This window comes from Diplotaxodon limnothrissa, linkage group LG13 (genome assembly GCF_057381915.1).
Source record: "Diplotaxodon limnothrissa isolate DT_005_m linkage group LG13, D_limnothrissa_male_GT1.1, whole genome shotgun sequence".
NCBI lineage: Eukaryota > Metazoa > Chordata > Actinopteri > Cichliformes > Cichlidae > Diplotaxodon > Diplotaxodon limnothrissa.
This window is the reverse complement of record NC_140608.1, coordinates 21,849,810-21,866,336: the sequence shown is the minus strand read 5'-3', so window position 1 is coordinate 21,866,336 and position 16,527 is coordinate 21,849,810. Positions and strand designations below refer to the sequence as shown.

Here is a 16,527-nt window from a genome sequence, read left to right as displayed (position 1 = left end):
TCAATACATAAATCTATCAAAAACAACTCCAACCAGATGTTTTCTGGTTATTCGTGGTTAACAATGACAGTACTGGGCGTTCTTTTCAAAATATAATGCTCATACCTCTTTAAACTTCACCTTAGCATCAATACAAAAAGCCTAAAAGACAGCTCTACTCAGAGACAGACAATACTCACTGTACATATCAACAACCAGGATACTCTAAGTTCTTAAATAGTCGTTATTTCTACAGCGGTATATCTTCTAAGTTACACTCGACAACATTGATATTACATAGGATTACTACATAGATTATGTCGTCTGGCTAGTTTCTGACAGCTATACAAAGGGTACTTTTCAACACAGAATAGTCCTTTGGGAATCACAAAAGATATTTGGTTGGTTTCTACGACGACTGTTACAAACTGAAGGGCATTACTAGCTCACAAACGCCATTGAGTAGCCAGGATGAGTTTATCCTACAGTACATGATAAAATCAGAGTTGGTCTTTCGACATGCAGCTAACTGCTTACCTGCGTCGTCAAAAATCGGTTGTTACCATTAACCTCACACTCGAGCATTGTGGGTAATTAAATAACTTCGGACTAAGGACAATAACATGTTTACACACGGAAATACTCTGCATACCACTCTCAAAGTATATGAGTTTAAAAGCCTAAATATTTTCTTTGTTCTTGGTTGTTTGTCTCTTGAGCTAATCATATAGTAGAACTATTTCTGGAGTGACTTAAGTTGGATGGAGCACTAAGACTCTGAAAATTATTACACCCTCCAAGTACTCAAATTTCTATCAATATGCCATATTTTTTTTATTCATCCTAGGTACTGTGCACTACTATGCTGAGACATTTATTCAGCATTCATCTGAGAACTAGTTAATAAACCATAAAAGAGAGGAGCGTCAGTGTGCAAGGTTGCATGGCAAAAGATCTATGATTCAGTGCCCTCGAAAGTAGAGTAACCCATACATATGTGCACGTAAACATAGTAACTACTATGATGGGCTTTGGGGTATTTTTATCAATTCTGTACAAGAGTCATTAACATGGGCAAGTTTAACTTAAGAGCACATTTCTTGGCCGAGTAGTGACACCATGTGCAAGCTTTTGCTACTGCTACGTTACGGGAAGTTTATACATGACAAACGACTCCAAAGTGCTGCTACAAGGAAAGCACTAGATCTGAATGATCCTGGTCTGGCACTGTGTAAACATTGCCTTCAACTCGTTCTCTTGGACCTCGTTGACAGCTTCTGGCTCGGGGCTTTTCTGTACCTTTGCAACTGCAAAATTGATGCCCTGAGTGAATCCCGCCTGGGTCATGCTGGCCACCTGGACCATGGAACTCTTGATCTTGGCAAAGGGGGACACCACTCGGCTGCCGTTGCTGTCGGCAGGCGAAGGGCCGAGGCTGCCCTCCACCTGTGAGCAAGCGCTTTTCTGAGAGCCTCCTGAGACTGCAGAGCTAGGCTTCTGGATAGTGAGGAGGCTGGAACTGGAGGTAGAGGATTGGACGTCTAGCTGGGATGGCCTGGGGAGCTGAGGCTCCTCCTGCTCCATCTGCTCTGAGCTTGGCTGCTTGTTTGAGTCTGCTGGGTTCTTTTTATGCACAGGCACTGCAGGGTTGTGGAGTGGAGGTATGGCAGCTTGTGGCAGCTCTCCGAACACCTCAACAGGTTTGGTCTGTGCATCCTGGATGAACTGGTGGCAGTAGGCATCGATGGGAGTACCAAAGTCAATGAGAATGGCTTCTTCAGCCACTGAGGCAGCCCCGGGAGACTTGTCATCACTAATGTGAGTTGAGCTTTCTTGCTTCCCGTCACAACCCGTGACCCGGATAACAGAGGGTATATTTAGCTCTGCGCTACCGATGGACTGGGAGCGGCTGCCCAGTCTGGGATTTGATGCTACGATGCCGCAGCTGGGCAGCACATAGTCCACATTTTCTAAGGACCCAGAGCACGGGTGCTCCGGGTCTGAATTATAAGAATCTGAATCTGAAGAGTGTCCATAGTTTTCATTACCAATGTCTTTTAGGGCTCCCGTGCCAGCGACGTTATCTGATGTCTCCAAGCTGCTGTCCGACTTCCACAGGTTGACATGCATAGTTGGCTTTAGAAAATTGACTTTTACATCAGGCTTAGAGAAGCTGCCCAGCTTACCGAGGGGCTTGAAGGGGCCGATGTTCACATTTGTCTTGGTCTGTTTCACTTTCTGATTTAGAGTGGAGAATTTATTGAGGATAAAACTTTTGCCTTGTGCAAGGCCGGAGCTCCCTTGAACTTGGTCAGCAGGTTTGTTCTGGATCCCCATGATATCCTCGTGAGGTTTACTCTGCCGCCTGGAAAACACACGCAACTTAAGTCACAGCTCTAGCTGCTGTCTAAAAGTTGGCAATGCAGTCTGAATGTTTAACTTCGTTACACTGAAATCATATCAAAGAGAGACCGAGACGAATGCTAATCAGCATAATTTGTACTTACCTCTCCAGCTTCTTTTCAACCACAAGCAGGTCATTCCCTGTAGCCTGCTTAGTTATGCGAAGCATCTCAGCTATGCACTGCAATGTATCTGTGAAATGTCACAGTGTTAAGTCTTAAGCAATATCTGCACAGTTTAAAGTGTAAAACTAACTTTTTCTCATTTTATTTAAAGAATTCAAATAGTCACACACTACCTTTCCCATCATCCTCGGGATTTCGCGTTGCAGCTCGCAGCGTGTGAAAGTATCCGCTAGTTTCCTCGTTCTTGAAGTGCAGCCGCATACAGCAGAACTTTGGCTTCCCGAACAGAGTAGGCTCAGGACCTGCAATGCGAAGTGCAACTTCTAATATCCGTTTGTAGTGATTTGCTTCCGTTTCATGAATCATAATGAGCGCAGATATTTCTAAAAGGTTACGGAAGAAACTGTTAAGCACACTTTCGAGAAGTGTTGAATGACTCACTGAGTCTACAAGAGCTCTCACTTCTCCTTGGAGTTTAACTTCTTACCAATTTCGATCTTTTCCAAACCCTCTAAAATGAGGCGTTGGTACTGGTTGACTTTATCTGCTTCTTCATCATAGCTACAAGGAAATAAATGTACATATAAGTCAAATATAAGAGTTGGGGGTTTTTTCTTTCGCAAATTTAAGGTTCAACTTACAAGGCAATATAGTATGCTTTATCAGACAGGAGCAGCAGCACATCTTCATCTTTGTTGGTTGCATCAATGAGGCTGGTGGGCGATAAGAGAACAGTGGGATTAAAAGAGCACGGAAAAGCCTCGATGGAACTATAGTTCAGCTATATCCTGATTATATAAAGCCATTAAGCATCAACGCACAGTCAGAACAGCATTTCGCTCACCTCATGTCACAGTTTATGAGGGCCCAGCCTCCGTGAAACTTCTCATCGTCTAGTAACAGCAGCTGCATGTAGGTCTGCAGGAGGAGGCTGACCTGCTCCTGGGCCCCTCTTTGGCTCTCCTTTTCTTTTTCTTCATGCTCCTTCTCTTTACTGAAGATTGAGTAAAGGTCCTCCGTCACTGGCAGGCCCATCATCAGGTCTGCAGACAGAAGCAAAAGGAGTTTTAACAAATGCAAATTAAGGATTGATTTCAAGACACTATAGGTAGAAACCAATATGAGTAGTTTTTTGTTTTCAAATACCAATCACTGCTTGTCTGTAAGCATCCCTAAAACGGTTCAGATAGTAGCGATTGGCTGAGTTCACCCCGTCCTTCATGACACCGGCCAGTTTCCTTTCTCCCGTCCTGGTGAAATCCCCCTAAAATAGGACAAAAAGTGTTACCTTTAACTCGTCGCACTGCTTTTTTTATTTAATTATTTGACGACCTGAGTGCAGTGCTAAAAGGTTATGTCCATATTTGTGACATCCCTTTTTGTTTAAATATGGCTTACCTAACACTTGTGTATTTGCACATTCACAGTTATTGCCCAATATGACAATATGTGAGAAGTACTGTTTCTGTTTTTAACACTTTTTTCTCTCTGTCAAGTCTTCTAAAGAACATTTAGAATACTAGATGCTTCCCTGTGTGTCATTTGGTTCTGAAAAGGTGCTGTTCAGTAAGTTTACAGTAGGAAAACATTACACTGTACTCAGATTTGGGTAGCACTTCTAAGTAGGATTATCCCAGACCTCATACAATTAAGATACCTTGAGAGCTGCTGTGCCAGCGTACTGTCTGCTGATGGTGTCACCGTTGTTTGCCCACATGACCTGATAAATCCTGTAACACTTGAGAGGCAGAGGCTGCTCTGGAGGCATCACACCCAATTTCTTCAGCTGCAGGAAGAAAAGCACACATAAAATGCAATCCTTGATATTTATAATGGTTATGACCTTTTTTTTTTTTAATAATCAGGATTTCTAAAATATAAGTTATCATAAACAAAAAAAATCCAGAAAATCACACCTGTTGTTCCATCACTACCCGGGCAATAGCAGCTTGGACCACATTGGTCCTGTCAAGACAGTCCATACAGTTTACTCTGAAGATGCCCTCCTGCTTGCAGATTACTCCTGCTTGGTCCACCCTGGCAGAGGGACACACAACCAGAATCAAGACACATTCACAGAAATCGCATTTTGACACCAAACCTATCATGCTATAGTGCTCAGGTGGCACGACACTTACCAGGCCCACTTCATGTCAGTGATGATGTCAGAAATGGCATCTGTCAGTATCTGCACATTCTCAAACTTCATGCCGCGGCTGAGAAACAGGATACAAGAACCATACAGGGGAAGTGAATGTACTGTGGTCATATATAGATTGTGAAATTCGTGTAAAAGACGCTCGTGTAAAAAGGGTCTGTCTCACCAGTGCTCGTGAAAGTCGAATGAAACATAAGTGAGGTTAGAGTTGTTGTACAGGAGGACTTGTTTCAGATATGCATCACCAATTATCTTCTCCCGCCCACTTTGATCCACCAAGTTAACGATGACCTAAAGAAGACACCAAAAAGTGCTGTCACTGGATTTTTAAGATTTTTGGGTTCAGTGAAGAGTGAAAAAATAAATATTAACTTTATCACATGAAGAAAAAAAACAAACTGGGAAACAGGCTTAAGTCTTTAAAAAAAAAAGCCAACAGCTGAGCTCATCACAAGCTTAAATAAAAGTACTGCTACACTACTGTAAACACCATCTGAAATAATCCAAGCTACTGACAAGCAATGTCACTGATCATTAGCAGGATGTTCTGTTTTAGTTACAACAGGAAGCGGGTTATGCAAGCACTATGTATAGCTGCAGACACCACAACCCAAAGTAAATAACAGAAAATGCATTTAATAAATAGCCTAAGCGGATATACGAGTATGCACTCTGGTGAGGAACACTCACCTGCTTCTTGTACAGTTTAAGTTGTTCTTCAAAGTGAGCAGCAAAGTAGGTCATAGTCTCCTTCTCTCCTGAAATGTCAGGTGAAAATATGCATTAAAAACTTTTTTATTATTATTGATTCTGGTGAAAGAGTTATTTATGTTGTTTCCAATGCAAAACAAGGAGGCAGTCACAGTTAAAATAATTTACTGATTACAATCTATAATTTATGCAAGAAATAAAAAATAATAATAATCAGAGCAAGGGCAGAGAAGGTAGGCTACAATTTTTAAGCTACCAAAAAATTTCATGAGAAATTGCTACTGGAAAGATTTCTACACAAAGAGTGTCAGAAACCATCAGTTTAGGTCTAAATACAAGATAGAGCTCTACTGACCTTTTTCTATCCGTGGCCGGGGGTTGTAGCGATACCCTGCCTGACTCCAAAAGACAGGCACAGAGCCACGAGTCTGCACAAAGGACAGAGTGTGGCTGTGCACGTGAATCAACTGCTCCGTCTCCACATAGTTAGCTACATGGCCGTCTGTATCCACTCCTCTGCGTTTGTACCGCATCCCTTTGGGGGAGAATAATGCATGTGTATTTATATCCTGGATCATGCTTCACTTGCAGACAATAAATCAGCTAGCTACCAGAATGTGCCTTAATTACTTGTTGCAGCCCATGCAACTGGACTGAATCAGAGCATGACTCCCCTAAGGCAAACTCTACCTGCGCGGTGGCGGCTACGTCTGGAGATCAGGGCCACAGTGAAACGAGGATGGATGTCATCAACACAAGTGATCTCCTTTGGTGGGGTGTCAGGGCTGCTCCGCTCTTCATCAGAGGTCTCATTGTAGTTTACCACCAGTTCCTCCACCTGCACAAAGCCCTGGATGATTGGTATCACCCAGAAGTCAACCTCTGGGACCTGGAACGTTCAACAGACATTAAAAAAAGAAAAATAGCCAGACAGATTAAAATTTAGTTTGAGGCCAGGTTGATAAGAAAGTACTTTGCATCCCGCCTTTGAGTATTTTCATGCTGCTTTTGATAACGCCCTGGCATTTATCAGTACATACAAAATGCCACATTTAAACAGCATGACCAACTACACTCTTTTAAGCTGACTATTTTACAGAAAATACAATGACTCTGTAAGCAGTTTTCAGGAGAACACGGTGTTTTCATTTAATTCTAATTACTCAGGCCTGAAAATAGAAAAGCAGCACTAAGCAGACGCTCTCTGTATTTCCCAGTAGATGGGTGGGGCGGGTGTTCAATACCTGAAGGTCAATAAGTTCTTGGATCATGTGTTTATTCCAGAAGAAACGGTCATCCACCTTTAACACAGAGTAAAAACACAGTCAGCCACAATAAGGAGTTTGTGTAGTAGACATAAGCAGAATAAAATAACTTCAATAACTCCAAACCTGCTTCCACAGAGGCATGTCAGACTTATCAGAGTCTCCTTGACGCTGGACACTGTTTGTCAGGTCGTAGGTCATGCTGTAGTAGAAGGAGTCTGAGTCCATGAATATCTTGTACAGCTCATCCAGCAGCCGCCTCTCCAGGCGTTCCTTCTCTTTGTTTTCCTTGACCTGGAAAGCAGGGGAATACTGGATTGGGCAGGTGGAAAGAAAAAGTAAGTCAACAAAAGAAGGAAATCCTAGAAGAACTTCAAAGCCTTCACTAGTTTGAAAGAGAGGAAAGGTAGGGGATCAGTTTCAATATGATAATCCATGCTTGTGTGTAAAACAAAACAATACCTTTTTCTTGATGGGCACAGCAACATTAGATTTGATCTGACTTAAAGTTTTCATCAGCTTGGACTCATCTGGAGACTGGGCCAGCTTCTCTGGTTTGTCGATGCCAAAGTGATGCTTCTTGCAAAGCTGGAAAAAAAAGAAAAGAGGATGGTCTATCAAATTTCTGCAGCTTTACAAATCGAAACATGATAGTGATATTTAGACCATCAAACACGTTCAATGGGACGAGGACAGAGTTGGAAAAAAAAGTGAATTTGGTATCAAATGTCAGATATTAGATAACCTCTACAAAAACAGCCAAATAGGACACTAGAGTAAACTATAGTAGCAATACTACTACAGGGCTGCTGTAAACAAGCCAACATCTACACTGATGCACACACCAGGATTTCTATGCACAAAGGGAGACACGTGTTCATTCTGCGCTATAAGGGACAAGTGGACAAGATTTAAAAGCCATTGTGCTAACAATCCACCGCCATTATTACTCACTTGGAAATATTCTGTCTCACCATCCACGAAGCTCCCCTGAAAAACTCAAATCTCAGCAATCAACATTCTTTGCGGTCTGCTGCGGTTATTTTATGTCTGCATGTATTTTTTTTTTAAACTAGATATGTGCGGGCAAAAACAAAACTTATCTAAACAACTTCTACACCTCAGTCCATTCTCAGAGCTGAATCATACACTGACTCATAGTGTATTCTTGGATACATTAATACCAATTTAGGATTTTAACTGTTAGAAGTACTGCCCAGGGAACTGAAAGCATGATTAAAACAGAAGTTAAAGAGCAGAATAAACAGCGCATGTGTGCACACCTCCAGCTCGAGCTCCTGAGGCTCTTCGTCAGACAAGGGGATGACGGCGATCTTGGTGATCTTGTAGACTTTGTGGTTTCCCGGTAAGTGGCCGACCAGCGCTTTCTGACGGATTAACACAAGGCCGAGAGGAAGATCTGTCAAGAGGAGGGGAGAAGAAAAAAAAAAGGTGGGGGAGTTGCATCACGGGTGCAAAATTCCTCACATTCTGAAAATGTGTGAAGAAAGCAGCTGCACATCGGTCATTAACGGCAACACAAGAAATCTCTTAAATAATATCGCTTATACTAGAATGTATAAAAACAACAAAAGCACTCTGCATCATACAAATCGGGGCTTGTCATCAATTGAATCATCAGTATTGATTCACTCCTCTTGATTACTACACAGATTTCAAAGCTCTTTCACACATTTCTTTTCACACCTTTACTGGTGAACAAGAAACATCCTGAGCACCGGATGATTTGGCGGCTCAAAAGTCCAAGCACACACAGATGGAAAGCACTGGCGAGAATGCGCCTGCTCTGCGAAGTGTTCAAAGGTCTTCCGTGCTCCACGTACCTGTGTGAAGCTGTATCTTTCCAATGACACCTTCCACCAAACCCAAACACACTGGGTTCCAAGCTAACAGCAGGTCTGTGGCTGAAAGAAAAATACAGAGATGAAACACGACAACAATGCTGTAATACATGCTCTGCAGCATATAAGAAGCCATAAGTAACATTTTTCTGCAGACACAGTTTGTCTGTTTTTTTTAGTCACAGTTTTGCATATGAGTTAATCAAACAAAAGTACAGTAGTCATGACAAAACGACAGTCATAGTTGGCTGGTGCTCTGTTACATGCAGGAACTTGTTTTTTGTTTTTTTAATTAATACTTAGAACACTCTCAAGCCTAGATGATGTGAACGCTGTGTAAAGGTGGTGACAACTCACAGGCAGTAGATTTTCTGTCTCAAACTTGTAAGGTCTCTCACTGTTTGTTCGTGCATATCTATATAAAATGACAGCTATACACTTGCAGGAAAGTCTGCCTGCTTTCATTTTATTGAATAAAATGTGATATGATGCATGAAAAGACAAGCTTTGCCTATTTATTTATTTTTTATTTCCGAACACCAGGTCAAGTATAAGGTCAGCCCAGCAAATAAAACGCAATGTTCTGCATTGGTGAGAGATTACACATCACAGTGGAGGAAATTGGAAAAATGTGAAGGGCGTGGCTAAGGGTGGAGAACATGAACTGTAAGCTGCCCTAAACAATGAGTCTTCCTGTTCCACAAGGCAGACAATTTAATGTGCGGGGGAACCGGCTGGGAGGGTCCCCACAAGAAAGGTCTAGAAAACGGCAAAATTTAAAAAAAAAAACAAAAAAAAAAACGTAAAAAAACCAAGCAAACAAAAAACCAGTTAAAAAAAGTAACAACAACAGCTTCACATAGAAAGTACAATCAGTGAAATACTTAACTATGTGCGAGAGAGTGGAGTGGAAACGCAGTGAGGAGCGGAAACCCTTTTTCCAATTAAATAATGAAACAGTGGTGCAACTAAAAACCTGTTCAGGATGGCTGCACAACCATACTACTTCAACTGCCACAGGGGACAACCTGCACAGCTCTTGTGCTGACTCTCATAAAACTTTTTCTTTCCCTTCTGCTGGGAAAATGTTAATACCACAGGCCTTGGTATTCATTTAACATCAAAGCATGTCCAATCATTAGTCACAGCTGAGCCAGTGTTTCAGTACTCGCTTATGTGACTCAACAGCCAGAACCTGGCAATAACACTCAATATGCTAGCTTTAAATTTTGGTCTGTATGCACTTTTATATCGGAATTATATTATAATTTAGCTCTCATTAATCAATCACTTTTCCGGTTTTTTCACCTTCTCGTTGTCTTGTTTTATATCAGATTTGTCTTTAAAAAAAAAAAGAGCTGAAGAGTGAGATGCACCTTCCAGTGTGTAGCATAAAGAGCAAAGTCAGAAGTTTGAAGTCTGTTAGGGGTGTTGGCACTATCGAAATGAAAGCAAAGAAGCGATCATTTCAAAGCTTGGGATCAATGCTTGAACCATTAAAAATACCGTTTAGCAAGCATTTGTTGTGTTTAACGGAGGCAGGTAAATTAGCTTCGATCTAATAATCATCAAAGGGTTTATCACAGAGATGAATACGCGTCAGACACGAGAGATTAAGGTTGCTGATGTGTTTGAGGTGCACTGGGACAAAACCCAATGAGCACAGTGATGCTGTCAGCTTAAAACAAGCCAGCAAAAACGACGCTTCGTCTTGACTTTAGTGGTAAGTCCAAATGTTAGTGGCACTGTAATGTAATGTTAAATGGCCGGCTGCAGCAGTGAAAAGCGACATCCACATCCAGTACCTACGTACCAGGTCTGACGGTCATCGTCCCGTCTTTTCGGCTGCACCACAGAGCACGGTCCCCGCTCTGAAGAATGTAGTCGTCTTTAGCTTGAAACAACTCCATTTTTGTCTCTTCAGGTTACACAAAAACAAACAACTAGCTGGTCCGACAGCCCGGTCCTGGTCCTTCACGTCTCGACGATTAACCGTCGATAGCCTCGGTTAGCTCGTTTCCCACTGGCTCGCGTGCTACTAGAGCTAGCTACCTAGCGAGCTAGCGGGTGCAGCAGCTGGATGCGTGTCGGATTTGTTTATTCCACTTCTGCGCATATTGATACTCAAACTCGCTCTGTACCGGAGTAGCATCCCTTCCCACGGTCATGCTGGACAGAGTGAAGGCGGCTACACATCAGTGAGTGAGAAACAGCCCCGAGGTGAAGCAGCGGTGAGCCGTTCAAGACGTAATAGGCTGTTTCCTGGTCTAAACAATGACACGTGACATCCGTCATCACCGGTGTGTGCAGGTACTGATCATAACCCCCCCCCCCCCCCCCCCCAATACTGTTTACCATATGATTACTGTAATTGTTAACTAATCTTATATTTACACTTTAAAGGACTAAGAAGCAATAAAAATGTTACCAACACATTTCCCAGGTGTTATTATTTAACCAGCCACCCTATAAGGGCACAATACCACAGCTAAACCAGTACTGGGCTTAAATCTGAATGATAAATGCTTTCAAAATTAGGCGGTTATCTGCTTGAATAACCACCAGAGAAATATAATATAATCGTTAAACTCATGTTAGAGGTTAAGCTCATTCATCAGTGAAGGGCTCATTTTAACTGTCCACACCCATCCAGGAAAAAGAGGGCAGAAATGTTCCCAGTCATGATTCACTGTGAGCCTTAGGGAACAGGGAGGGAGCAGCTGACCTCACACTGTGTGATAACTGTTAATCTCACCATGGAAAAGTCTTTAGCAGGAAATAAGGCAGACTTAAGACAGCTGCCTACTAGGCACGGGACACGTTTGCATTGGAAATGGAGGATACACATACTTGTGTTTATTAAAATCAGGCTTGATTTGGTAGCTGGCCAAGTGGACATATACGTATACATATATACATATATACAATTCAATTACCTGGTAATTTTCTTGTCCTTGAGTAAACGATTAACATAAAACATAAAATAAAAAGGCTCACACTTTGAGAATCTTTGGGAACCCAAGCATCAGTCAAAATTCATGTCAAAGTCATTTTATTTTCAGCCATACCAACGTGAATTTCTTTCATCAAAGCTACTAATAAACCGTGATCAACATTAAGCCACGATCTATAATTTCTGGTTAAGAGTGTTAGGCAGATGGCTTACAGTCTTGTTAGAGTAATAAATTACTACACAAACAGTGTGATCATAAAACTGACAGACTATAGTGTTTTGGGGGGTATTTTATCGCTGTTGGCATCTTTAAGGCTTTTAGGGCCATTTGTGTGTGTGTGTGTGCGTTAGTGTTATTACAGATTGTGGCTTTGGTAGTTATACAAGGACATTCTGACAATCTCTTAACTGCATCTCCTATTTAGCACCAAGTGCTGATTGTCTCACATCTCAAGTAAGATACAAATCTCACCCTCCATTTATTATTACACATTCATTAATTGTACCAAAATACTTCATATAATGATATAAATACTAATATCATGATTTGAAATAACGAGAAAACCAATTCACATACAAACACTCAAACACATCAATCAAAACTCCTTTAACTGATATACTTAAAACGAAGTGCTGCTGATTTTCAGCATGATACAATTCAATGATGGCAAAGTGCAAAGACAGCAGAATCAGTAATGCACCAAAAAGCAGCTTCTAATAAACATATTCACTGTGTTCTGTGACAAAGCAGCTCCAACATGGCCATGTGGCGATAAACGGGGAGAAATGCTTTCCTTGTTGACTCAGTTTAGCAGAGTTCTGCTTTAAAGCCCCGACGTTTGCACTTGTGTACAAACACGTGTACCAACTGGATTGTGAAAAGCTTCGTATGATATTCGATCAGACAAAAGGCAATTACACATGACATTTCTTAAGAAAATACTTATGCTTCTCTTCCATTTATTGAAAAAAGGCCTCTTATTTAACCCTTGCCTGGTATTTGTTGTCAACCAATAATCATGACGGCCGTCTTATTATAAAGACATCGGCACAACATAGAAGGCAACAACATTGGCTTGAAAAAACATGATTGCACTGAGCTACCATCAATTATGTGCTGAATGGCTGGACATACCAACACTGTTAATCAATGCATGCAACTTCCACAAATGCTGTAGGTAGAGGAGGAGGAGAGTTAGTCAGAGCAGACTTATCCACTATCAAATATACAGCAGGTAATCCCTCTTGACTCTTTTTATGAAGTGTGCAGTCATTGCGATGTCTCCTTTGTCATCTCAATGTTCTCCTTCATGCTGGGCTCTCCTTTCTGTCCCTCCATCACAGTCTCCTCCAGTTGCTCTAGTTCTTCCAGTATGGTCTGGACGCGACGGACTCCGTCTCGTCTCGCTTGCCGTACGTCTGAACGGCCCTCCGGGTCGACAGAGTCCAGCGCTAAGAGCTCTTTGGTGAGCAGCTCCTCCAGTAACAAGTATTTCTTATCATTCTTCTTCCCATCAAAGCACTTCACCTCCTGCTCCAGTTTAGCGACTCTTTCCACTATCTGCTGTACCTTAGCTAATCCTGGGTGGATGGGACCCTGAGCAGCTTGTCCAGCCTCTACTTTTCCAGGTGGGACCTCTGGAGGAAAAGATTTCGTGTCCTGGGGCTCTGGTTTTGGAGGTATTTGAACTGTGATGTCTGAACTGTGGTGTTGTGGTTGTTCAGGTTGCTGAGGCTGTGGAGACGTTTGAGGTGGTGCCTGCTGAAACTGCTGTGGCTGCTGGAACTGTTGAGGTTGCTGAGGTGGAGGCTGCTGGAAGTGTTGAGGCTGCTGAGGTGGAGGCTGCTGGAAGTGTTGAGGTTGCTGAGGCTTTTGGACGTCGGCTTCTGTGTGCATCGGCTGGGGGAGCTGCGTGTTCTCGGGTTTCTGCTGCATGCTTTGTTGTTCCTGCTCCATTTTCTGTGGCGGCTCTCTCGTGAGGATATGCTGCTGAACCTTAGAAGTCAAAAACAATTTATTGGAATCTGTCAAAATCTAGGCCACAGCATGCTAACAGGGAAATCAAAGCTTTATATATATCTGAAGAAAACAAAAAACAACAACACGCCAAGTGAATACACAGAAAAAGTAAAATTACCTGTGGCCTTTCTCCCATCACTTGTGATATAACAGGTGACTGGCTTCTGATGTGAGGAGGGAGATGAATGGAGGCAGTATCGCGGTGCTGAGGAAACAGAGTTGGCGAAGCCTGTTCCCGGGGGGGCTGCATTGCAGCAGAGTAGCCGGGCCATTCATCTGTCTGAAGACGATGGAAGGGCTGCTGATGTTCTGGGTAAGGGATGCGCTGAGAGTAAACTGAGGGATTTAATTGAACCTGTGTCTGTCCCCCTCCACCTTCATGAATCACTGGTATAGGGATATAACCAGACTGGAGACCGGTGCTGCTGGGACGTGAAGGTTGGTGATGCGTAACAGTATAAGCCTTAAAAATAAATGACCAAATTAAAACAGTCAAAATTCAGTAGTTGTTTGAAAATTGGAACATTTCTGCCTACTGTAAACATTATACTCCATCTGGTGGCACATTTAAACTCAATTCCCACCTCTGGTGTCTGTGAGACAGGCGAGCTGGTCTTTCCAGGCTCAGAGGAGGAGCTGTCTGACGGGCCATGTAAAGGCGATCTAGGCCTGCAGTGGAGAACCGGCGTTGGGGAAGGTGTCCGCCCGTCTGTCCGGATGTTCTGTGCAATGCTCGGCTGGATGTAGGAATAACACGGGTGCTGCTGCTGCCTCAGTTCTGCGCCTTCATGAAAGACTGGGATGGGAACATAACCTGGGCGAAGAATGGGATGCTTCATCTCCCTCACAAAGGTCTTCTGTGTCTCCTGAGGACTTAGTTCTGGCTGTATGTTGGGTCCATTTGCTGACACTTCTCGAACCTGAAACATAGCAATATAGCAATCTATATAACCTTATACTCAGATGAATTACAGTTGCTATTGTAGTTTATTGCAAATTTTAGGCATCGGTTGATTACAAAATGTGCTTTAATATATTTTTACCCAACTTATTCTTGCTCATGGGTGTGTAACAGAAGCAACATTACTTTTATATATGTTAAATATTCAGCTATAAGCTCGTCCACTTAAAGAGTTACATTTAAGTCCACGTACAACAGGACATTTTACGATGTCCCACTAAATGTTTTTTTCAAACTATTAAGGAATTTTAAAAAGGAAAGTGTTTTCCGTCCTGAGGTAACTGCAGAGGTTACAGTTTAAAATGTCACAATTTCGCAGAGGGATGCCAAAAGTATCACCTCATTGAATCTTTGATATGTGAACCCACAGGCTCTGGTGTGTTTCCCGTCAGACAGCTTGCTGTTTCCGTGATGAATATTATTGTTGATTGTTTCACAATCAGAGTAACATAACCTGGATGAATGTCCTGACTTATCCAACAACAACAGTTAGCACATCCTTGGATCTAATAATATCAGCCAAACATTAGGATTTTTACAGAGAGAGGAAATGTGGTTTGCTTTGATTGAAAAAAAAAAGAGTAAATATACGAGTTCTTTCCACATAGCACAGTAAATTCTTTCTTGAGCAACATTTATTCATCAAATCATATACAATCCCAGGATACATTTGTATGCATACAAAAGTAAAATGTAATTAAAAGAAGGGGCTGGGTACTACAGTGTGACTAGTAAATCGATGCTTTAAATGTCCATTTTCTACTGCAGAAAGGCGCTTGTTTTCTATTAGTATTACTTTAGAATAGACACCTGCAGGTGACAGCTATGGATGGGTACAAGCAACAGGTCTGCCAGTTCAGCACTCAGTTAATGGCATAACTGAAAAGTGACAAAAGTTGTACCAGCTGCCCAAAACACACCCAAAGTAAACACCTACAAAGCAAACACTGCATTTATCTGTAAATCAGTGGCATTCTTCCAGTAGGACTAAAGTAATGAAATAGCCGTGAACGACCCTTTGCCCTCTGCCACTATGGGACACTCCACGCTGCCAGCACCATTGCACCAATTTTATCCCCCAACAGCTGTGTCTTTCTAGCAGATTCCTCTGGACGCTAACTTTGGACAACAGCGTCTCTCTCTCTGAGACGAAAGATTACCAGCTGGCAGGCTGTGAAGCTCACTTCAGCCCACGGGTTTTCTCTGCAGACCTGTGCGCTTTCACAACACGGTTTTTAATACAGCTGAATGCGATACGCGGGGGGCAGCCAGCGCCCGGCTACAGCCGTACACAACCGAAGCAAGTGGACCAGCCTCGATCCTTGTAAGGGAAAAAGTTTAATATGAGCAGGACGTCGCAGCAGTGTTTTCCACCGTGAAAGAAACACATTAAAATACCGGGGAGCTCATCATGGGTAGCCTTTTGCATGCTGCAGAGTGAGTCATCGAGTAATAATAGTGTTAGATCATGACTCGGGAACATATCAGAGTTGATCACCCGTTATAATGGGCTTATGAGCTGTCCGTGAGGGGGAGGCAACGGTGCCAAACAGGGCCTACGGTCAACAAGACTAATATATAACAGTGATGTAGCGCAAAGGCTTCTGCCGCTTTAACAACGCAACAAACCAAAACATGCACCACAACCGACGCACGTCGACAGAAAAAAAATAGCGGCGAAACTGCCGTTAGCCGTTACCGTTAACTAACCAACTTTATCCCGCCGCTCTTTTACCTTTTTCGTGTCGTGTCTCGGGTCATTCCAGGTTGTGGTGCGGTTGTTGTGGTCCACGAAGAAGGGCCATCCAGTCTGAGGGTCAATTTTTACTTCCCAACCGAGGGGGAGAGGGTCGTTGTCATTACTCGCCATGGTCAGCATCGGTGACTGTGTCTTCATGCCGTTCATATTGCTGGCTGTCGAGTACTGAGACATTTTATACGGGCGACGGACGCTTTAAAGATTCCTTCAAGTGACGTGGAAAAGTGGGCTGGAAGTTTCTCGAAATAGCAGGGTTAATGTTGGGGGCGGACAGCGCTGGATACAGTGGCATGGGTTCCCAGATTTTTTATGTCGCAGGCAGACCCCCCTC

At 42.7% G+C, this 16,527-nt stretch overlaps 2 protein-coding genes across 2 annotated transcripts; both read right to left on the bottom strand.

Moving 5' to 3' along the window:
- Positions 1 to 294: 294 nt before the first annotated feature.
- On the bottom strand, positions 295 to 10,736 carry inpp5f (inositol polyphosphate-5-phosphatase F). Its single transcript, XM_085369502.1, has 20 exons — positions 10,317 to 10,736; positions 8,486 to 8,566; positions 7,925 to 8,061; positions 7,104 to 7,229; positions 6,768 to 6,935; positions 6,621 to 6,677; positions 6,067 to 6,265; positions 5,732 to 5,911; positions 5,356 to 5,423; positions 4,832 to 4,956; positions 4,646 to 4,723; positions 4,424 to 4,544; positions 4,165 to 4,293; positions 3,654 to 3,771; positions 3,352 to 3,550; positions 3,149 to 3,220; positions 2,995 to 3,068; positions 2,681 to 2,809; positions 2,487 to 2,574; positions 295 to 2,344 (listed from the first exon to the last, which is right to left on the bottom strand). The coding sequence occupies exons 1-20, from the start codon at positions 10,411 to 10,413 to the stop codon at positions 1,180 to 1,182; spliced, it is 3,411 nt and encodes a 1,136-aa protein (XP_085225628.1). The 5' UTR covers positions 10,414 to 10,736; the 3' UTR covers positions 295 to 1,179.
- A 736-nt stretch (positions 10,737 to 11,472) lies between these two features.
- Positions 11,473 to 16,402, bottom strand: bag3 (BCL2 associated athanogene 3). Its single transcript, XM_085368880.1, has 4 exons — positions 16,173 to 16,402; positions 14,061 to 14,396; positions 13,595 to 13,939; positions 11,473 to 13,452 (listed from the first exon to the last, which is right to left on the bottom strand). Exons 1-4 carry the CDS (start codon positions 16,368 to 16,370, stop codon positions 12,727 to 12,729), a joined length of 1,605 nt encoding a protein of 534 aa, XP_085225006.1. The 5' UTR covers positions 16,371 to 16,402; the 3' UTR covers positions 11,473 to 12,726.
- Positions 16,403 to 16,527: the final 125 nt, after the last annotated feature.